A 21,906-nucleotide genomic window follows, 5' to 3' on the forward strand; every position below is an offset into this window, starting at 1 on the left:
TTGAAATGTTCTGCAGGGAGTGTCCAGTTTTTCTGACAGACAACACAAATACTGCCCAACGGATCATTTTCATTAGTGGAGTCACTCCAGAGTTTTTGACATTTGAGAGTTAACTTCTGTCGCAGCACTACAAGAGGCAAAGACTCATTCTGAGAGACTTGTTTTTATCAATGAATCAACTTCAGCTAGTGACCTTCTGACAGAATGTGCTCCGGCCACGGTTGGCTTGCAAAGGGTTAATTGCTTTTGTCAGGAAAGAACAAGTGATTCACAGGTACAGAGCCATATCTTCCCAAAGACAGGTGTCAACACACCTCCTCCAAATTGTCATCACATTCTGGCACAGGGTACTGGGCGCCCAACCCCTCTTGACCTCTCACCGCCCCTTTGAGGCCACAGCTTCTTCCTGTTTCACTCTGCAGTTTTCCCCCGACTCTGTCTCCTAAGCCTCACTATGAGCGAGCACACCCGGCATTTGTCCCTCTTTAAGACAGAGAAACACCTCATCACAAGAGATAAGGGGAGTTGGTAATCTCCAGGTCCTAAGAGCTCCTGCACCCCTAAAAACTGGAGCTGCTCTGATTAAAAAAAGAACAGAAAGAAAAACTGTCCAAATAAAATGTGGGCATTGTGCAGCTGATTCTGGGATTTCATTTAAGCGTCTAGAGAAAATGACAAGACGACAGGCTAGCTGGCGGCACACATCACAGTGCATAAGAGCCCATCCCTGCCTGCGTGGGGAAGGCTCGGGAGTGCTGGACAGTGCTGCAAGTTTCTCTCCCTCTCTCTCTCTCCATCCCCTCTTTTTGAAAATTATTTTAAAAATTTTACTTTATTATTGGGTAGAGGCAGAGAAATCAAGAGGGGGGGAGAGGGAGCTAGAAAGGGAGAGAGACAGAGAGACACCCGCAGCACTGCTTCACCTCCCGTGAAGCTTTCTTCCTGCAGGTGGGGGCAAGGGGGTTGAACCCGGGTCCATGCACACTGTAGTGTGTATGCTTAACCAGGTGCGCCACCGCCCGGCCCCCCTCAACTTATCTCTGTGTATATTCAAAATAAATTATATATACATATATATATATATATATATACTCAGCGAATACAGAAAACACACCAAGGAAAGCCATGCTCAGAGCATGTGTTGAAGGCCACGCTGGGTTTCAGTGGCAGGACATTCAAAGTGAGCCCAGATGTGGCTGGCATCCATCCGCATGTAGCCCAGCTCTGAGGGCAGCTTGAAAGGCTCGTGTACCCAGGCCGCCTGGCTAGCTCGCTCTCCAGCCTATAGTTTATATGACAACACAGAACCCTAACAATAGAAACTGAACTGAGTGGGGCTGGGTTGGTGGCGCACCTAGTTGAGCGCATATGTTATAATGCGCAAGGACCCGGGTTTGACCCCCTGGTCCCCACCTGCAGGGCGAAAGCTTTGCAAGTAGTGAAGCAGTGTTCCAGGTGTCTCTCTCCTCTGGTATTCTCTTCCCTCTGGCTATCACTATCCAACAAGTACATAAAGATAATAAAAAAGTAAGTGAATTAAGTCTTTTACTTTTTAAAAAAAATATCTATTCCCTTTTGTTGACCTTGTTTTATTGTTGTAGTTATTGTTATTGACGTCGTCGTTATTGGATAGGACAGAGAAATGGAGAGGAGGGGGGAGAGAAAGAGAGACACCTGCAGACCTGCTTAACCACCTATGAAGCGACTCCCCTGCAGATGGAGAGCCGGGGGCTCGAACCGGGATCCTTACACCAGTCCTTGCGCTTTGCGCCACCTGCGCTTAACCGGCTGCGCTACTGCCCGACTCCCTAAACCTTTTACTTTTAGAAGCTCTGTGGTTGGGGGAAACCTACTCAATTTAGAGGACTTGTAGTTCTTCAGTATCCATTAGGAAAAAGGAAAAGAAACCTCACAAGAGCCTTTCTCCTGAGCTCTAGACTAGGACCAGAATTAGTCTGAGTCCTGGGTTTTCCATTTTGCACATTTTCCACATAACTCTCTCAGCCATTCACTCCTGGAACTCCGCAAACAGGTAGCTGGGGAGGGAGAGGAAGATCTGTGGACTGAAGGCCGGTCACAGTGCCCTGTGGAGAGCTCCCCCCTGCAGTCAGCGGGAGGAGAAGAGATCAGAGGGAGCAGCCCAGCAGAGCCAGCAGTTGACCTTGTAAAAATAAGGTGGTACAGGGGAGGGGCCCCGGGGCCTCAGGCATGTGAGGTATGGACAGTTCCTGCTGAACCATCTCAGAACCCCAGTTTCCTTGGAAGAAGTTTCTCCAGTTTCCTTAAGAGCCCTTGGTGTACAAGGTTTGCAAGCAGTTCCATTCATAAACTTAGACTTTTATTCTCTCTCTGTACATAATGGCAATGATAAAGCTTAAAGATGCATGTTCTGTGAAATACGCAAAACAAAGAATTAAATAAGACTTCAGAAAATTAAAGTTGAAAAATATTTTCCACATCATTAGAGTTCACAGTATTTAAAGCAAATCAAGCTTTCCCCACCCCCTTAGATTTCAAACTGCATTGTCTCAGCAGAGAGAGCTCCCGCCTAGCCAGGAGCCAAACCATCAAGTTTCTGCTGTTTCTGGTCAGTGCATGAACGGACACTATTTCGGTATCAGCCTTCCCAGTCCTTCACCTCCTGAGTGGCTGTGACCCAGCAGAGGTCACAGGGTGTGGAATGGTTACAGTGTCCCCAGACCACCCACAGTGGACACATTCAGCCAAGTGGTATGACAGCTGCTGGTCCGACGCCGTCTCCACGTAATACATGAGTAGCCCTGAAAATGGAGACCTTGGCGAGGACGCAGCCCACCGCGTTAACACTAATACAAGGCACTGCGCTACCGGGCCGGGTGTGTTCAGAGGGAAAGTCATGTTTGCATAGATTGCTAGCGGTTTAGTGTGCAATAAAATCGGGCCCAGTGGGTGTGACCTGGTGATGAGTGAAGCTGGGAGCCCTCTACCCGGGGCAGCACCGCTGTCTTCTCCAGCCTCGGTTCGAGGGCAGCTCCCCAAGTCCCTAGAGGAGAGTTTTCTGCTCAAAAAGCTGCAGGTCGAAGCGGACCCAGACCTCCCCGGTGGAGACTTCATGCAGCAGAAGCCGGCGTGTGGTGGGGCCCTTGCTTTCCTGCTCCGTGTGGATTTTTGCCAGTGGAACTTCAGTCCGACCCAGGAAATCTGGTGAGCAGACAGGGGAGAGTCAAAAGCCCTGTTTTACTTTAAAGAAAAATTACTCATTGATAGTAGAGAGGGAGAGAGACCAGAGCACTACTCGGCTTGGACACACAGTGGTGCTGGGGATGGAGAACCTGTAGTCTTGGGTTTTTTGTTTGTTTGTTTTTTAAAGAGAAATTCTTGGGAGTCGGCTGGTAGCGCAGCAGGTTAAGCGCAGGTGACACAAAGTGCAAGGACCAGTGTAAGGATCCCGGTTCGAACCCCTGGCTCCCTACCTGCAGGGGAGTCGCTTCACAAGCGGTGAAGCAGGTCTGCAGGTGTCTTATCTCTCTCTCCCCCTCTCTGTCTTCCCCTCCTCTCTCCATTTCTCTCTGTCCTATCCAACAACGATGACATCAGTAATAACAACAATAAAATAATAAAACAAGGGCAACAAATGAAAATAAATAAATATTAAAAAAATAAATTCTTATTTAAAAAATAAAATTGTTAGGGGCCAGGAGGTAGCTCTCCTGCAGAGTGCACACATCACCATGAATGGGGGCCCAGAGTCAAGCCGCTGACCAAGCACCACACAGGAATACGGCTGTGCGGGGCAAGCTTCACGGTGGCAGAGTGGTGCTGTGGCATCTCTCCTTCACTCTCTGTCTCTCTCTCTCTCACCTATTATGTAAAAAAAAAAAAAAAAAGCCTGCCAGAATGAATGGAATCATGCTGGTACAGGATCCCAGTGAAAAGCTTGTTGGCAGAAAATAAACCGTTGAGAAGCTCCTGGAGGGAGGGACCTGGTGACAGCTCACCACCGGAGCGCAAACTTCTCAGTGTGTGAGCAAAGGGCTCAGAACCGGCACCACATGGGCAGGCGCCAAGGGAGGCTCCAGGAATGGTGAGGAAGCTCCTCCTCTCTCTCTTAAGAGGAGCCTTTAGGCAGTGGTTGAGTCACAAAGGTGAGAGTCACAAAGGTATGGAGTGCTGAAGGGAGGGAGGGAGGGAGGGAGGGAGAGAAGAAGGAAGGAGAAAGAAACTACTATACACGATACTATTTGCATATTTCAAATAGGGTTAATAATTTTTTTAAAGATTTTTTAAAAGTTTTTAAAAATATGCATCCCTTTTTGTTGCCCTTGTTTTTTTTTTAAATATTCATTTATTTTTTGTTGCCTTTGTTTTTTATATTGTTGTAGTCGTTGTTGGAAAGGACAGAGAGAAATGGAGAGAGGAGGGGAGACAGAGAGGGGGAGAGAAAGACAGACACCTGCAGACCTGCTTCACCGCCTGTGAAGCGACTCCCCTGCAGGTGGGGAGCCGGGGTTCGAACCGGGATCCTTTTGCCGGTCCTTGTGCTTTGTGCCACCTGCGCTTAACCCGCTGAGCTACAGCCCGATTCCCGCCCTTGTTTTCTTTTGCTGTTGTTGTTGTTGTTGTTATTGATGTCGTTGTTGGATAGGACAGAGAAATGGAGAGAGGAGGGGAAGGCAGGGGGAGAGAAAGATAGACACCTGCTTCACCACCTGTGAAACGACTCCTCTGCAGGTGGGAAGCCAGGGGCTCGAACCAGGATCCTCATGCCAGTCATTGTGCTTTGCGCCACTTGCGCTTAACCCGCTGTGCTACCGCCCGATTCTCCCAATTTTTTTTTATTGCCACCAGGGTTATCACTGGGGAGTGGTGCCTGCATGATGAATCCACTGCTGCTGGTGGCCATCTCTCTCTCTCTCTCTCTCTCTCTCTCTACTTTTCCTTCTTGATAGGACAAAGAGAAGTTGAGAGGGGAGTGGGAGATAGGGAGACGGACAGAGAGATATCTGCAGCATTTGCTTCACCGACTGTGAAGCATCCCTTCTGCAGGTGGGGAGCAGGGGCTCGAACCCGGATCCTTGTGAATGGGAACATGCACTTAACCAGATCCACCACCGCCTAGCCCCCCTCATAAAGCTTTCAGACCCAAGCAGGTGGCTGCACACAGGGCCGTGGGCTTGAGGGAGCAGCCAGGACGGTGCCACAGTCTCTGGAGGCTGTCCCGGCAGTGCCACCAGAAGGGCATTTCCATTCTGTTTGCGGGGTGTGACACCCCCACCCCACCTACCAGTGTGAACAGCACAGGACCACCAGCCCGTGCCCTTCCCCGTGGGCCCCTGGGGGACAACCTGAACCTTGGCTTCTTGATCGTGGGGCCCCTGTCCCCCCCCCTCCCCACACACAGGCCCACGCACCATCCGGCGAGAACTGGTCTCTGTCAAACATGGTGAGACACAGCACATCCTGGTGCAGGTCCTTGATGAAGAACTGGCAGTTAAAGTTCCACTTGGGGTTCAGCGTGTCCTGGAGGGTCCTGGTGGTGTAGCTCTGGGAGCCCATGCTGACCTCACAGTAGGGGCTGCTCCTTCCTGCAGACGGGGCAGGGGGCACGCCCGTGAGTGGCCGGCGGGCAGGAAGCTTCGGTGGCCTCTGGGCCCTGGCTGGTGAGGGTGTCACCATCTGGAGGTGACTCACCCCAGGTCCCCGGCCTGGGCAAGTGTCAGTGCAGCCTGCTTCACGCTCCCCACATGGAAGCACAGACGAAGGAGCCTTTGGTACCTACTTACTGGGCAACTAGAGTGCTGATAACCATGTCTGAGGCCGGGAGATAGTTCACCTGGGAGAGAATGTGCTTTAACATGCATGGAGCCCTGGGCTAGAGCCCTGGCACCACAGCACCAGGGGAAGCTCCCCAGGTGGTAACTCTCCCTACCTGCCCTTTTTTCTCTACTTGAAGTGACCGGGTTTTGGGAAAAGTCAGGACGCATTTTTGCATAGAAAAAAAAAATAGCTCATGGCTTCCAATAACCCAATAAAAAAAAAAAAAAAAGAACAGCGGCAGGGGAGCCAATGGAATCGAGAAGCTCCAGTTCTGCGGAAAAGTGAAAGGCGAGCAAAAGCGTTCACTCCGTGCAGCGCCCGATGCCCGGCGCTTACCATTGGGTTTACAGGCCTTCAGTTCCGCGGCTTCTATGACGTGCACCATCAGACGCCCGATGCCTGCCGTCTTCTGAGAGCGAGCTGCGGGAGGCAGTGATGTCAGACACAGCTGGTCCGCGCGGTTTCACATGCAGGCTTACCTGCCACTGCGCTGGGCCCTGCCCCGGCTCTCCAGGGCCTCAGGAGCCAGCGCCCGCCCGCCCGCGGGGCCTGACTGCGTGTGCCATGATTTCCGCGGCCAGCAGGAGCGCTGGAGAGCGCCGAGAGGACACTGTTCTGCCGCCTGCTTTTCTGGGGGGGGGGGGGGGGGGGTGGCGTTGCGCCTGTGCAGTTCTGCCACACCTGGTGCTGGGCCGCTAGGGAGCTTCCCCCTGACACGTTACTCCCAAGTGGGGGTTTGGGGGTGGGGGACTCAAACCCAGGCCCTTGGCGTGGCGGAGTGTGCACTCTTGCTGGGTGAGCCACCCCCTGGCCTGGATTGCTTATTCGTCCTTGTAGTTACCCCTCACTTGTGACATGAATACAATTATATTTGTTTTAACATTCAAAAGCAGGGAAACATTTATTGGGCACTTGCTCTGTGTCAGTGTGTGCCAGGCCCCCAGCAAGTCTCACGATTTTGACCGCCTGGCCAGTAAATAACCCTTTATAACCTCTGAACATGAGAATCTGAAGCTTGAAAAGGGACGAAAACAACAAACAAACAAACATACAAACAAAAGCCCAGTCGGGGAGTCTCTAAATGCAGATACCAAAGTCGAATGTGTCCTTTGCTACTCACCACAGTTCTGATTCTGTGAGGACACTTCACTCAGCAGAGCCACCCAGGACCTTACCCCATTCAAAGAACTACTCGGAGCTGCTCTCCAGAGCCAGAGAGAAAGCAGGCAGAGGAGTTAAAGCATCATGGCCACTGTGAAGTTAGATCCACGGGTCTCACCTTCCGAAGCCTACAAAGACTTCTCACATCTGAGGGTGCCCAGAAACTCTTCTAAGGGAGTCGCCCCCTCAGGCCCACCTGCCCCCCCAGCCATCTTTGGGGTCCGGTGAGAACCGGCACAGGCCTGACACAGAGGAAGGCCAATAAATGGCCAGAGGGGAGTGTGTCTGCAGGTACTGAAGTTGAGCAAACTGAGAGAGACTCTGATTTACATCTGACGGATTAAGGGATCACCATATGAATCTCATTAGGGATGATTCCATCATTTGTAACAGCAAGCCTTCAAGGTATAATTAAAACAAAATTCAATGGGCAACAGCCAATCCACACATACCTTTCAGGAGTTTCTAACAAAAGAAAGGAAACCTGAATTAGAAAAAAGCAAACATAAGGAGCGGCAGCCACAGCCTGGGGCAGGCTGGGGTGGGGGGGTCACTCAGGGAAAGGGGGCTGGTACACAGATGCCACTGGGGAGGGGCCCAGAGTTTGCAGATTTGTTTGATTGCAGAGGCAGAGGGAAGATGTTGCAGTGGGGAGAGAGTAGCCCTGTGAAGACGATCTTTCGAAACAGAACGGGACTTGTGCTGAGGTCTGGTGGGCTTGTTTATTGACTTGTTCATTCATTTTACTTTCTTAAATTTGTATTTATTATTGGATAGAGACAGAGATTGAGAGGGGCGGGGGAGATGAAGAGGGAGAGAGACAGGCGCCTGCAAGCTCTACTTCACCATTTCTAAAGCTAGCCCCCTGCGGGTGGGGGCCAAGGGCTTGAACTCGGTCCTTGCACACTGTAGCACGTGTGATTAACCAGGTGCTTCACCACTGGCCCTATTTTATTTTATTTTATTTTATTTTATTTTATTTTATTTTACCAGAGCACTGATCAGCTCTGGCTCATGGTGGTGTACGGGACTGAACCTGGGACTTCAGAGCCTCAGGCATGAGACTGTTTGCATAATCATTATGCTGTCTACCCGTTTATTTTTATTGGAAAAGATATTGAAAGGGGAGGGAAAGACAGGGAGAGAGACACGTGCAGACTTGCTTCAGAGCTCTTGAAGTCCCCCCCCCCCCCCCGCATGTGGGGAATGGGGGTTTGAACCTCGGTCCTTGCACATGGTAACACGTATGTTCAACCAGGTGCCACCGCCTGGACCCATGGGCTGGCAGTTCTTAATAGGACGAAGCCACCAGGAAAGGACAGTCAGGGTGGAGGACAAGAGAGCAGCCCGAGGGATTGTGGGACGGGCCTCTGGCTGGAGGAGCCCACTGGCTCTCCAGTGGCTCAGGCCCACACAGCCACACATGTCCTCAGCGGAGGGATTCTCAGTGCTAATCCCGCTGGAGGTGCCAATTGGCACTGCCTAGCACCAGAAGTGAAGCTGGGTATCTGGAGGGTGGTGGGGTGCAGAGTGTGTGTGTGTGTGTGGGGGGGGGACTCAGGAGAGAGCGGCAGAAAGCCAGTGAGAGGAGGAGGGAGGCTCTGAACTACTGAGGAGGTGCAGAGCTACTGGTACTGGGAGGGGGAGGGCCCACCGGGAGGCAGGGGACTGAGCTCGGGTCACCGCTGTCCCCTGAGCAAGCTGTTTACTGAGTGATGGGGCACTGACAGGTGGCAGGGGAAGAGGAGAAAGAGGGAAAGAAGTAGGAAGAGGAGAGGAAGAAAAAGATTAATAGGAGGAGTGGGAGGAGGCAAGTACCAGGAGGAAGAGGAGGAGGAGGAGGGGGAGGAGGAGGGGGAGGGGCAGGAGGAAGGGGAGGGGGAGGGGGGGAGGAAGGGGAGGGGGAGGGGGGAGGGGAGGAGGGGGAGGGGGAGGAGGAGGAGGGTTGAAGCTGAGGAGGAAACAGCAGCAGGAGTCTTGAGAGGAGTGTGAGCAGGAGGGAAGGGGCGGGGGGAGCAGCAGAGCCGGACAGTGAAGAGAAAGAGGAGGAGGAAGGGAGCGAGAAGGAGGGGAGTGGGGACTGAGGGGAGGGCTCACAGGGCAGAGGCTGCTCTGGGGAGGAGCCCAGGACTGAGCTGACAAGAAGCGGCCCAGAATGGACCGAGCCAAGATCAGGACTGGAGATGAGTGAGGCCCCGTGTGTGTGTGTGTGTGTGGGGGGGGGGGGGGGCGGGTGGTCTCAGAGCTCCTGTGAACCCCCCCATCAGTGCAGAAGGGGAGGGCAGGCAGGGGTGCGTCAGATCCTTTCACAGGGAGTCTGGTCTTTGGTGCCCGCTCCAACCCCCACTGGAGCTGGAGTCAGACCCCCCCCCAGCCCCCTCCAGGGCCCCACCATCACCTTGGTAGGCCTTCTCCCGCTTCCTCTTCTCGGTGTCGATGTACTGCTCCGACGCCGCCTTGATCTTCTGCACCCAGGCCGTCCTTGGGGAGAAGTCGAGTGGGACCCCCTCCTTCCCACACCCCTCGCCCTCACGGGCTCTGCACCCCTGCTTCTCCCTTGCGCTAATCTTGCTCTGAAGATCTGGGCCACTCACAGATCTAACTGTCAATCGAAAGGCTCCTCTGCTAATTGAGGATGGAGCTGAGACATTCTGGACAGTTCTTACAGACCACCAGGTGCCCGGCAGGTGCTGGGCTCGGACAGAGAAGGTGCAAGGCAGCAGGACAGAGCAGCAGGTCCCACCCCAGGGAGAAGCACCCCAGGGAGAAGCATCTAGGCTGTCTTACAGGGGCTGAGCCAGAGCTCAGGACAGGAGACAGACCCTGGCGGGTTCTGTGGATGAAGGCTGAGGCCCAGAGGAACCAGGAGCTCTGACTGTCACCTGCTGGGCTCTAGGAGGAAGTGAGCCATGGGGCTGCCCTCTGGGAAGAGGCAGTGAGTGGGAGGGGATGACAGGACGAGGTGTGTCCGGCGGAGAGGACAGGGCAGAGTGAGGAGGACCTGGGCGCCCGCTGAGATGTCCCATGGCAGAGGGAGGAGTCCAGGCCTCCTCCTGGCCTTCCAGGCAGGACTCACCTCTCATTGATGTTGTCTGTTCGGAGGGTGTAGACCCGGTCGATGTGAGAAATGTGGAAGATGGGCTCGTCGCTGGAAGGGTCTGTGGGCAGTTTCACCAAGACTTCATTCAGGAAAATGGGCTGAAAGAACGAAGGCCAGACACAAGCTGTGAGCAGGGCGTCCGGTCTGCCGAGGAAGGCCTTGCTGAGGGTGTGTGTGTGTGTGTGTGTGTGTGTGTGTGTGTGTGTGTGTGTGTGTGTCTGGCTTTGGGGGCCTGTTACTCAGGGCTAACAAGGAACAGCCTCTGGTTTGTGCTGGTCAACCTTTGGGGTAGATCAGATGTCCCCGGAACGGAGCCAGGAGTTCCCAGCATCCACAGCAGCGCCGGTGTGCCACACACCACTCGGCACTTTGCTTTCTGCCTCAGCTTTCCACAGAGATGGAGTTGTCATCGTTGTCATCGTCTTTTTTAATTTGATAGGACAGAAATTGAGAAGGGAGGAGGCGGGGCGTGGCGTGGGGGGGAGGAGGAAGACACTTATAATACTGCTTCACCACTCCTGAAGCTTCCCCCCTGCAGGTGGGGACCAGGGTTTGAACCAAGGTCCTTGAGCATGGTAATAGAGACGGGTCCTGGTGTGGAAAGAGGTAGGTGGTGGGTCCTGTTTGCTGGGGAGGAAGCCAGGCCCAAAGCTGGAACCCACTAGAGGCCTAACGAGGGCAACGGAGGCCCAACCTGACTGGGGCTTCTTTCCCCAGCAGGGCCGAGCCACCGAGACGGGCAGTGTCCCATGAGGCAGGAAAGGCACAGGCTGGGTGGGCACAGTCCTTCTGCTCAAGGGAACACTTGCGAGGCTCCCGCCAGCACGGCGTGCTTACCGTTTTGTACATCTTGAACTGAGCGTTGGACTTGGAGCTGAAAAGTTTCTCTGAGCCTGAGGAGACAACGAACTGCTTGACCATGTAGGTGAGAAGCAGGAAGTCGCTGAGGAGGAAGCCGTGCAGCTCCTTGTTGCTCTTGGTCTTGTACAACTTCCCGCTGTGCAGAAGCTTCCGGGGCCCCAGGCAGTTGGTGAGGGAGTTGAAAACGAGTTGCTTAAAGAGAGAGAGGGAGTCGGGCGGTGGCGCAAAGCACAAGGACCGGCGTAAGGATCCCGGTTCGAGCCCCTGGCTCCCCACCTCCAGGGGAGTCGCTTCACAGGCGGTGAAGCAGGTCCGCAGGTGTCTGTCTTTCTCTCCTCCTCTCTGTCTTTCCCTCCTCTCTCCATTTCTCTCTGTCCTATGGTCACTCGGAATGTTCCAGCACAAACTCTCCTGGGGCCCCAGGAGGCCAGGGGGTTTTATTTTTAGGGTGGGGATGTGGCTGTGATCATTCATTCCCCTTGACATAAAAAGCCTTGCCTCAGAGTTCAGAGGGGCTTGGAGAACACCTTTCTACCCACGGAACATGGTTTCCACCAGCTGAATGCCAAGATCTCCCAGCAGGGGCTGGTGAGACGGCCTCGCTATGTGTGAGACCCAGGCTGGGGCCTCTGGAGCACCCCACGGCAGGCCCACAGCACCCGGAGAAGCTCTGGTGTTGGAGTCTCTCTATCGGAAAAAGTCAGCCCTGAGTGGGGAAATCCTGGCAATGACAAGGAAGATAAATCTAGAAAAGCAAAACAAAAACCCAAAGACCTCCGGGGCCAGGCGGTGGCCCGCCTGATTGAGCGTGTAAGTTACGATGCCTAAGGACCCAGGTTCGAGCCCCTGCTCCCCACCTGCAGGGGGGAGGCTACAGGAGCGATGAAGCAGTGTTTTCTCTTTCTCCCTCCTCCTCCTCCCCTCTCCATTTCTCTCTGTCCTATCAAATAGAAGAGAAATAAAACATTAAAAAAGAAAGACCTCAAAAACACGTCTGAATCTTTCTTTGTCCAACACCCTCCCCCCTCTCTGTTGGTGGCACTGGGGACCCGATCTGGGGCCTCTCACATGCAAGTCTGGTCACTACTGCTGTGCTACTTCCTTTGCTCTAATGTTTCTTTACTTTTTAAAAGTTTTAACTAATTAATTAGGAAGAAGGGAAACAAGGAGACAGGAGAGAGGAGAAGAAAAGGAAGAGGGATGAGTGGGAGCAGGAGGAGAAGAGGGAAGCAGAGCATCGCTGCAGCGTAAGAGGCGCTGGGGATGGAACTCAGGACCTCATCTTGAGAGTCCAACACCCCGTGCAAGGCACCACCTCCCAGGCCACTTTTAATTAGTTGTTTTTGCCAGAGCACTACTCAGCTCTGGCTTATGTGGTGCTGGGGACTGAACTAACCATTGTGCTATCTCCAGAACCCTTGAAGATTTATTTGGCGAGAGAGAGAGAGAGAGAGAGAGACCGAGACCAAAGCGTCAATGCAACATATGCAGTGCCAGGGATTGAACCCAGGGCCTCCCACACACAAGCTGTGCGCTCTACCCACTGAGCCTCCCTAGCCACCCCATCTCTCTCCACAGAAAGGGAGGCGATCCCTGCAGGGGAGTCGCTTCACAAGTGGTGAAGCAGGTCTGCAGGTGTCTGTCTTTCTCTTCCCCTCTCTGTCTTCCCTTCCTCTCTCCATTTCTCTCTGTCCTATCCAACAACAACAACAACATCAATAACAACAATAATAACCACAACAATGATGAAAACAACAAGGGCAACAAAAAGGAAAATAAATAAATATCGAAAAACAAAACGAAAAAGAAAGGGAGGTGATCTGAGGAGCAGCAGGACGGGAGTCCCGCAGGGCCCAGCTGGTCTGAGGTGTAGACTGTGCACCTGCGGGGAGGCCTCGCCCGGCTGCACTCGCACCCCGAGCCCCGAGCCTCACCTCGGTGAGCCCCTCGCACTGCACGTGCGCCTGGATCCACTCCAGCCGGTCTGAGTTCTCCTTCTCCCGGACGCCCTCGTTCACCTGCGAGCACAGCAACTCTGCCCGCTCGAGGGCCAGCTTCAGGGGGGAATGGTCCACGTGGCTCTCCGGGGTGTTGTCCAGAATCTGAGGGAGAGGAGCTGCGTCACAGGGTGCATTCTGTTGTCCGCTCCCTACTCCCCTCACGCGCAGGAGCTGGGAGCTGGGGAGGCACCATGTCACGGCCGAGAGCCAGGCCCCAGCTCCGCCCAGTGAGTGGCTCCCAATCCTTGGGGTTCCTGGTGACCCCAGCGCCTCGCCTCAGGGTGAACCCACAGTGGAAGCCGGCTGCAGCAGCCTTGCTGACACAGCTGACTTGTTCAGCAGCGGGGGCTCATGACCCCGGGTTCTTTTTTTTTTTTTTTAATATTTATTTATTTCCTTATTCCCTTTTGTCGCCCTTGTTGTTTTATTGTTGTAGTTATTATTGTTGTCGTCGTTGTTGGATAGGACAGAGAGAAATGGAGAGCGGAGGGGAAGACAGAGAGGGGGAGAGAAAGACAGACACCTGCAGACCTGCTTCACCGCCTGTGAAGCGACACCCCTGAAGGTGGGGAGCCGGGGGCTCGAACCGGGATCCTTCCACTGGTCCTTGCGCTTTGTGCCACCTGCGCTTAACCCACTGTGCTACCGCCAGACTCCCGACCCTGGGTTCTGACAGTGTGATGGGAATCATCAGGAGTGCGACTCAGGAAGACACGACAAAGCCAGGCCGTCAGGGGCCGGGTGGTGGTGCACCTGGTTGAGCGCACATGTTACAGGGCACAAGGAACCGGGTTCGAGCCCCCAAGCCCCACCTGCAGGGGGAAAGCTTCGCAAGTGGTGAAGCAGGGCTGCAGGTGTCTCTCTGTCTCTCTCTCTCTATCTCCCCTCCTCCTCTCAATTTCTGGCTGCTTCCATCCAATAAATAAATAAAGATAATTTAAAAAATGAACAAAAAGAAAAGCCAGGCCGTTGGCTTGGCGTGGAGGGAAGAGCGTGCAGTTCACTGGGAAGTGGCGTCAGAGGCTGCAGCATGGAGACCCGTGGGCAGCCCCGGGAGCCCCCTCCGGGCTTCGAGGACCCACTCAGATGACTCCTGGCTTCCACGGCAGCTGTGGGGGTCCATCTTCCCGACTCGGCAACCCCAAACGCCCAAGGCTGACAATACAGAGTTATTTAGGAAAGACACCAGGTAAAGACAATGCGGGCTTCATCTTGGGAGATGAGAAAAAAATGGACTCTAAGTGCCATAGGGGTAGAAAATGTATTTAGTGAAGGAAAAAAGACAAAGAGTAAAGGCTTGATTAGAAGATTTAAAGGGCGGTGCGGGGCCGGGTGGTGGTGCACCTGGTTGAGCGCATGTGTTACAGTGCGCAAGGACCCAGGTTCAAGCCCCCGGCCCCCACCTGCAGGGGGAAAGCGTCACAAGTGGCGAAGCAGGGCTGCAGGGGTCTCTCTGTCTCTCTAGCTCCCCCTTCCTCTCTATTTCTGGCTATCTCTATCCAAAAAAATAAAGATTGAAAAAAAGAAAATTTAAAGGGCTAGTACACCCTTGAGAAAGGAAGGGTGGGTAGGAAGTGGGTCTGCCCCAAAGCTGCTTTTTACCATCCTTCTGGGCAACGCCGGCCAGCCGCTAGAGATGTGCCCGCACAGTGGCCGCGCCTGTGCTTCTGCTTTGTGCCGGGCCTGTCTGCGTCACATTCGGAGACGCCTACCCCAGACTTCAGATACGGCACCTGCTGCACAGCTGCCTCTGCTGCCAACCCCTTCACACTGTGGGGGTGTACACACTCTCACACTCACACACACACACCACACTCACACACCACACACTCTCTCTCTCACACACACACACACACCACACACCACACACTCTCTCTCTCATACACACACACACACACACACACACACCACACACACACCACACACACCACACTCACACACACACACCACACACTCTCACACACACACACACACCACACACTCTCACACACACACACACCACACACACACACACCACACTCACACACCACACACACACACACACACACACACACACACACACACACACACACACACACAGCGCAGGCTGCAGCCCCACAGCCGTGTGTGAGACGAGGCTCCGCACACCCGGCCTCCCCGCCCCACCCCGCCCCAGCCCGGCCCGGCACTCACGCTTCTGATGAGCAGCGGGTAGCGGGTGATCCTCTGCATGGGCTTCAGCAGGAAGCTGGACAGGGGCATCCCCTGACACCGCGGGTCAGCCGCCAGCTTCTGCAAAGTCGCGAGAGGGGCGTGAGGAGACCGGAATCCCGAGAGCACGGCATAATGGCCATCTTCCTGACTCGGACAGCCGCCTGTTCGTCTCCTCTCCCTGTCTCCCTCTCTCACTGGAGTCTGGGGTGTGCATGACTTCGCTGCTCCTGGGGCCCGCTTCCCATTCAAATGAACACACACACACACACACACACACACACACACACACACACACCCCACAGCACTGGAGAAAGCTCCCATGCCATGCTGGCATTCGAACCTGTGCTGTGCATGTGGCAGGCAGGCATCCTACCCAGTGAGCTCTCTTTGACACCCTAATTTTTCTTTCAAACTCAGGGTCTAAAATGAGAGCTCCCAGGCTGATGGAAGCGGCCCCTCCTCCCAGTGTGAAAGCCAGTGTAGGCCGTCTTGTGCTTGGGTCACCCTCTCCTCAGCCTCCTGAACCAACTCCTCCAGGCTGTCCTCTCAGCCTTCCCTACTTCTTAAGGTGCCCAAGCAGCCTGACCTCTCCCTTTCCTCTGCCTGCAGTGAACCCTCATAGAGCCCTGTGCCTGTGGTAGTCCTCCCCTTCTCAGCTGGTGCAAAGACACAATGATCTCACATACCCCAAAACAAGACCTCCCTTCCCTCCCCAAGGGTTTTCATCCTGCTTCTCCCTCCTCCCTCCTTTTCTTTCTTCCCACCTCTCCCTCTCCCTCTCTCTGAGCTGGGAACCCCATTCTGCCCACAAACAGGAGTCCCTCTGAAAGATTACTTTTTATATTCCCCACCTCACACCCCACCAGTGCCCCTGCTATATTTCCTCTCTACCAGGATACCCCACCTACCTTCCTTCCTTCCTTCCTTCCTTCCTTCCTTCCTTCCTTCCTTCCTCCCTCCCTCCCTCCCTCCCTCCTTCCTTTCTTCCTTCCTTCCTTCCTTCCCCTCCTCCTCCCTCTCCCTTTTTTAACCAGAGCACGTCTCAGCTCTGGCTTACCGTGACATGGATGATTGAACCTGGGACCTCAGAGCTTCTGGCATGAATTTTTTTTTTTTTTTTTGGCAGAACCATGACGCTGGTTGCCCAGCCCCCATTCACTTCTTTTCTTGTCTACTGGGTGAGCGACCTCCAGCCTCCACTTACTTTAAATCTCAACAAGTTGCATTTAAAAAAATTTTTAAAAAATATTTATTTATCCCCTTTTGTTTCCCTTGTTGTTTTATTGTTGTAGTTACTATTGTTGTTGTTACTGATGTCATTGTTGGATAGGACAGAGAGAAATGGAGAGAGGAGGGAAAGACAGAGAGGGGGAGAGAAAGACAGACACCTGCAGACCTGCTTCACCGCCTGTGAAGCGACTCCCCTGCAGGTGGGGAGTGGGGGGCTCGAACCGGGAAATTTACGCCGGTCCTTGGGCTTTACACAACTTGCTGCACTACCGCCCGACTCCCATCATGTTGCATTTTTAAAAATAAGTAACTCTCAAAACTGCTTGGTACTGGAACATGAACAGACACACTGACCAGTGGAATAGAACTGAGAGCCCAGAAATGAGGCCCCACACCTATGGACATCTAATCTTTGACAAAGGGGCCCAGACTATTACATGGGGAAAGCAGAGTCTCTTCAACAAATGGTGTTGGAAACAATGGGTTGAAACATGCAGAAGAATGAAACTGAATCACTGTATTTCACCAAATACAAAAGCAAATTCCAAGTGGATCAAGGACTTGGATGTTAGACCAGAAACTATCAGATACTTAGAGGAAAATATTGGCAGAACTTTTTTCCGCGTAAATTTTAAAGACATTTTCAATGAAACGAATCCAATTACAAGGAAGACTAAGGCAAGTAGAAACCTATGGGACTACATCAAATTAAAAAGCTTCTGTACAGCAAAAGAAACCACTACCCAAACCAAGAGACCCCTCACAGAATGGGAGAAGATCTTTACATGCCATACATCAGATAAGAGTTTAATAACCAACATATATACTCAACAACAAGACAACAAATAACCCCATCCAAAAATGGGGGGAGGACTTGGACAGAATATTCACCACAGAAGAGATCCCAAAAGGCCGAGAAACGCATGAAAAAATGCTCCAAGTCTCTGATTGTCAGAGAAATGCAAATAAAGACAACAATGAGATACCACTTCACTCCTGTGAGAATGTCATACATCAGAAAAGGGAACAGCAGCAAATGCTGGAGAGGCTGTGGGGTCAAAGGAACCCTCCTGCACTGCTGGTAGGAATGTCAATTAGTCCAACCTCTGTGGAGAACAGTCTGGAGAACTCTCAGAAGGCTAGAAATGGACCTACCCTATGACCCTGCAATTCCCCTCCTGGGGATATATCCTAAGGAACCCAACACATCCATCCAAAAAGATCTGTGTACACATATGTTCTTGGCAGCACAATTTGTAATAGCCAAAACCTGGAAGCAACCCAGGTGTCCAACAACAGATGAGTGGCTGACCAAGTTGTGGTCTATATACACAATGGAATACTACTCAGCTGTAAAAAATGGTGACTTCACCGTTTTCAGCCGATGTTGGATGGACCTTGAAAAAATCATGTTGAGTGAAATAAGTCAGAAACAGAAGGATGAATATGGGATGATCTCACTCTCAGGCCGAAGTTGAAAAACAAGATTAGAAAAGAAAACACAAGTCGAACCTGAAATGGAATTGGAGTATTGCACCAAAGTAAAAGACTCTGGGGTGGGTGGGTGGGTGGGGAGAATAGAGGTCCATGAAAGATGATGAATGACATAGTGGGGGTTGTATTGTTAAATGGGAATCTGGGGAATGTTATGCATGTACAAACTATTGTATTTACTGTTGAATGTAAAGCATTAATTTCCCAATAAAGAAATAAATTATTTAAAAAAATAAAAAAAATAAGTAACTCATTTTTTCTGTTACTTTATTTTACAGAACAGAGAAAAATTGAGAGGGAGGGGGAGACAGAGGGGAAGAGACAGACTGCAGACCTGCTTCACCACTTATGAAGCTTCCCCTCTGCAGGTGGGGACTGGGGGCTTGAACCTGGGTCTCTATGCATGGTAATACATACGCTTGACCATATGCGCCCCCACCGGGCCCCTCATGTTGCATTTTGTCTGTTTCTGCAAGCTATTTTATATCCTGTCATAGGATAAAGACAGTTTGCAGAATTAAGAGAGTGGCATTCTGAATTTTCTCCCCCTGGAGAGTGAAACAAGCAAGCAAGCAAACACTCAAGTTATCAGATAGGAAAATCATAGTTCTGGTGCCAAGAAAAAGCAATGTAACTGGGACGGTCAGAACATTCCTGGCTAGGTATGTGTTGGCCCCTCTCCCCCGCCTGCAGGCTCCCCCCAGCCCTCAGGGTTACCCGGAGGAACTCCTTGCACTCCGTGTCCTCGTCTGTCTTCTGCTGCAGCAGTGCCGCCCCGTTGAGCTGGCAGCTGCAGAAGCGGATGTAGGCCTGCATGTGCGCCAGCTCGGCCGCCAGGATGTCCCCGATCATCTGCACAGGCATCTTCTCGCCCTCCGTCTTCTTCCGCACCCGCAGGGCCCTGCAACACACGCACGCACGCGGCCCTCACCCTCCACTGCTGTGCGGTCGATGGCCAGTCGATGGAGGAGGCCAGAAACCCTGAGACCCTCTGCCCCACCACGGGGAGGAAGTGGAGGGGGAGGAGAGGGACTGGAGGGAGGAAGAAGAGGACGGGTGAGGGGGAGGAAGATGAGGAGGAGAAGGAGAAGGTTTTGAGGCTTAGCACATTAGCAAAGAAAAGGTTGGAGGAGGCCGGGCAGTGGCACTCCCAGTTGAGTGGACACATTGTAGCAGGCAAGGACCTGGGTTCAAGACCCCAGTCCCCACCTGCTGGGGGGGAAAGCTTCATGAGCAGTGAAGCGGTATTGCAGGTGTCTCTCTCAGTCTCTTCCTCTCTGTCTCTCCCCTTCCCCACAAGTTCTCTCTGTCTTATCCTATAAAAGAAAGGGAGGAAAAAAAAAAAAAGGAAAAATGGCCACCAGGAGCTTTACGGTGTGTACCACCCAGGCTGGGCATGGTCACCACAGCCCTGGGGCAGCAGCTTCGGCATGTGGGTCCGTGTCTGCGCCTCCCCACCCCCACCCCCACCCCCGTCTCTGTCTGAAAAAAACCAGCCTGGAGCAGTTAAGCCCCAGAAAGAACAACAGAAAGTTCTCACACTCTGTAGGGGAGAAACAGAAGCCCACACAGGCCAGGCGTGGAGCTGCCAAGCCCCATGGGGCAGCCGGGGGCTCTCTCTAGGGCATCTGTCCCCATGGGAAACCGTTCTGGGGAAGGCAGGTCATGCAGGAACTTCAGACACTACCAGCCAGCTGTGGGGATGGGCTGCCTTTCCATTCTGCTGCACTGGAGAGCCGCGTACTTGGGAGTCATGTGCTAATACGCTGATTCGATTTTTGTTTGTTTGTTTAATGAAAATGTTCTCTTTGTTATTTCCCTTTTTTCTTTCTCTCTTTCCTTTTTTCTTTAACGCTGCACCGGGGACTGAACTCAGAGCTTTGCATGTGTGACACCACCAGCCTTCTTTCATTCAGCCTGCTTTCTTTCATTTTTTTAAATTTCATTTTTTTGTTTGCTTGTTTGTTTTTTACCAGAACATGGCTCAGTTTTGGCTTCTGGTCATGGTGGGGATTGAACTTGGGACTTCAGAAACTCAGGCTTGAAAGTCTTTTTGCAGAACCATTATTTTACCTTTTTTTTTTTCTTTAGAGAGAGGGGAGGGCCCCAGCACAGCTCCAGCATCCACGGTGCTCCATGGTGCTGGGCTTGAACCTGGGTCCTCGTACAGAGTAAGGCAGGGACTTGACTGGGTGAGTTGCCTCCTGGCCCATCTGTGCTGTCAGGTTTCTGCACTTTCTTTGATAATCGCATATGGACAATTTCAGAGACTTTCGCAAAATGATAGTGAAATCAAAAGGAAGGAAGGGAAGGAAGTCCCTTGCTATGTGGCCCCTGCAGAGAGAGCGCCAGGTGAGACCCTTAGCTCCCAGGCTGGGGGTGGGGGGAGGTCTCTGCAGTGACAGGAGAGGCTCCTGACTCACTTCAGCAGCTTCGTGTTGGACATGATAAGCTCCTTCCAGTTGACAAAGATCAAGGCCATCTCTCCTTCAGTGAGAAAGCCTGACTCCGCCATTCGTTTCTGGAAAACCTGAATTTTAAACATAAAGGCAGTCAGTTAGCTCAAGTGTGAGCAGTCTACGTGGCCTAAACCCCGAAGTACCTTTGTACACTGAAGCCAATAAGATAATAGTCATTAACCCCCCCTTTTTTTTCTTCATCTTCTCCTTTTTTTTTTTTTTTACCAGAGCACTGCTCAGCTCTGGCTTGTGGTGGTGAGGGAGTTGGGGGGGGGGGGTTTGAACCTGGGACTTCAGCGCCTCAGGCATGAGAGTCTCTTTGCATAACCATTATGCTATCTACCCTTGCCCTGGTAAGTAGTTAATTATTTAACTGGATATTTAAAGAGAAAGGGCAGCAGAGAGGGAGGGACACCTGCAGGACTGCCTCACTGTTTGTGAAGACCGCCCCCAAGAGGACTGAGGCCTGCATCTGGGTCCTTGTGCATGGTGACATGGGTGCTCTGCTCTGCCAGCTGTGCCCCCTGCCCGGCCCCATAGAAAGGCATTTTTCATTTACTTATTTATTTTTATTTGGTAGGATAGATAAGTTGAGAAGGGAGGGGAGGTAGGGAGAGAGAGAGAGAGGCTGAGAGAGAGAGAGAGAGAGAGAAGGAGAGAGAGAGACTGAGAGAAAGAGAGAGATTGAGAGAGAGAGAGAGAAGGAGAGAGAGAGAGAGAGAGACTCCTGTGGCACTGCTTCACCCTTTGTGAGGCCTTGCAGGTGGAGACTGGAGGCTTGAACCTGGGACCTTGTGCACAGTAATGTGTGCTCACACAGCTGCACCACGGCCCAGTTTTCTTCTCTCATCCCTCCCTCCCTCCCTCCTCCCACTGCCACTCCTTGCTGAGGCCTCACACATTTGTGATTCCTCTGCTTCCAGGGTGGGTGAACCTTCTCCTTTTTAAACTTTCAGATAGACATAAGACATAAGACAGACAGACAGACAGACAGACAGATGGATCATAGACAGGGGTAGAGAGAGGGAGAGCGGATGGACACCAAAGCACCACTCCACTGTCTGCGGGGCGCCCCTGTGGTGCTGGCCTTGAACCCAGATCCTTGCACATCAGATGGTGTGGAGGGTGCAGGAGCTCCCTCACAGCCGGTGAACCTCAGAGGTGACTCTGGGCTTGAAGGCCCGAACCCAGTCGCCCACGAGACCCTCACCTCCACCACCAGCTGCAGGTCGCTCACGTAACGCTCCTCAGTCTGGATCAGCTCGTGGATGTAACCCTGCCTCTTCCTCTCGGCCGGCCGCATGGTGTCCAGGGCCTGGAGGTCTGCGCACCCTGTGGGCAAGCAGGGCAGAGCATTAAAGGAGGACCCTGTGGTCTCTGGTGGACAGGCCTTCCCGGGAGGCGTGGGGCTCTCAGGCGCACAGCTCCCCCGGCCACCTGATCAGCAGGCCAGCAACACTCAGACATTCCCATATGATCCTCACTTTCCTTCCTTCCTTCCTTCCTTCCTTCCTTCCTTCCTTCCTTCCTTCCTTCCTTCTTTCCTTCCTTTCTTTCTTTTTTTTAAATTTTATTTATTTATTCCCTTTTGTTGCCCTTGTTGTTTTATTGT

General features: G+C 52.7%; 1 protein-coding gene across 1 annotated transcript in view; it reads right to left on the reverse strand.

Annotated features, from left to right (window-relative positions):
• Positions 1-2,316: 2,316 nt before the first annotated feature.
• Positions 2,317-21,906, reverse strand: part of ITSN2 (intersectin 2) — a 166,931-nt gene continuing 147,341 nt past the window's right edge. The window contains exons 30-40 of the mRNA XM_060188414.1: positions 21,505-21,626; positions 20,259-20,365; positions 18,553-18,736; positions 15,091-15,189; positions 12,853-13,020; positions 10,895-11,110; positions 10,034-10,155; positions 9,356-9,438; positions 6,133-6,216; positions 5,391-5,564; positions 2,317-3,180 (exon numbers count right to left, since the gene is read on the reverse strand). Coding sequence (XP_060044397.1) covers positions 3,023-3,180; positions 5,391-5,564; positions 6,133-6,216; positions 9,356-9,438; positions 10,034-10,155; positions 10,895-11,110; positions 12,853-13,020; positions 15,091-15,189; positions 18,553-18,736; positions 20,259-20,365; positions 21,505-21,626 — 1,517 coding nt within the window. The 3' untranslated portion in view covers positions 2,317-3,022. The remainder of the gene's footprint in view (positions 3,181-5,390; positions 5,565-6,132; positions 6,217-9,355; positions 9,439-10,033; positions 10,156-10,894; positions 11,111-12,852; positions 13,021-15,090; positions 15,190-18,552; positions 18,737-20,258; positions 20,366-21,504; positions 21,627-21,906) is intronic.

Source organism: Erinaceus europaeus, chromosome 3, assembly GCF_950295315.1.
Source record: "Erinaceus europaeus chromosome 3, mEriEur2.1, whole genome shotgun sequence".
Lineage (NCBI taxonomy): Eukaryota > Metazoa > Chordata > Mammalia > Eulipotyphla > Erinaceidae > Erinaceus > Erinaceus europaeus.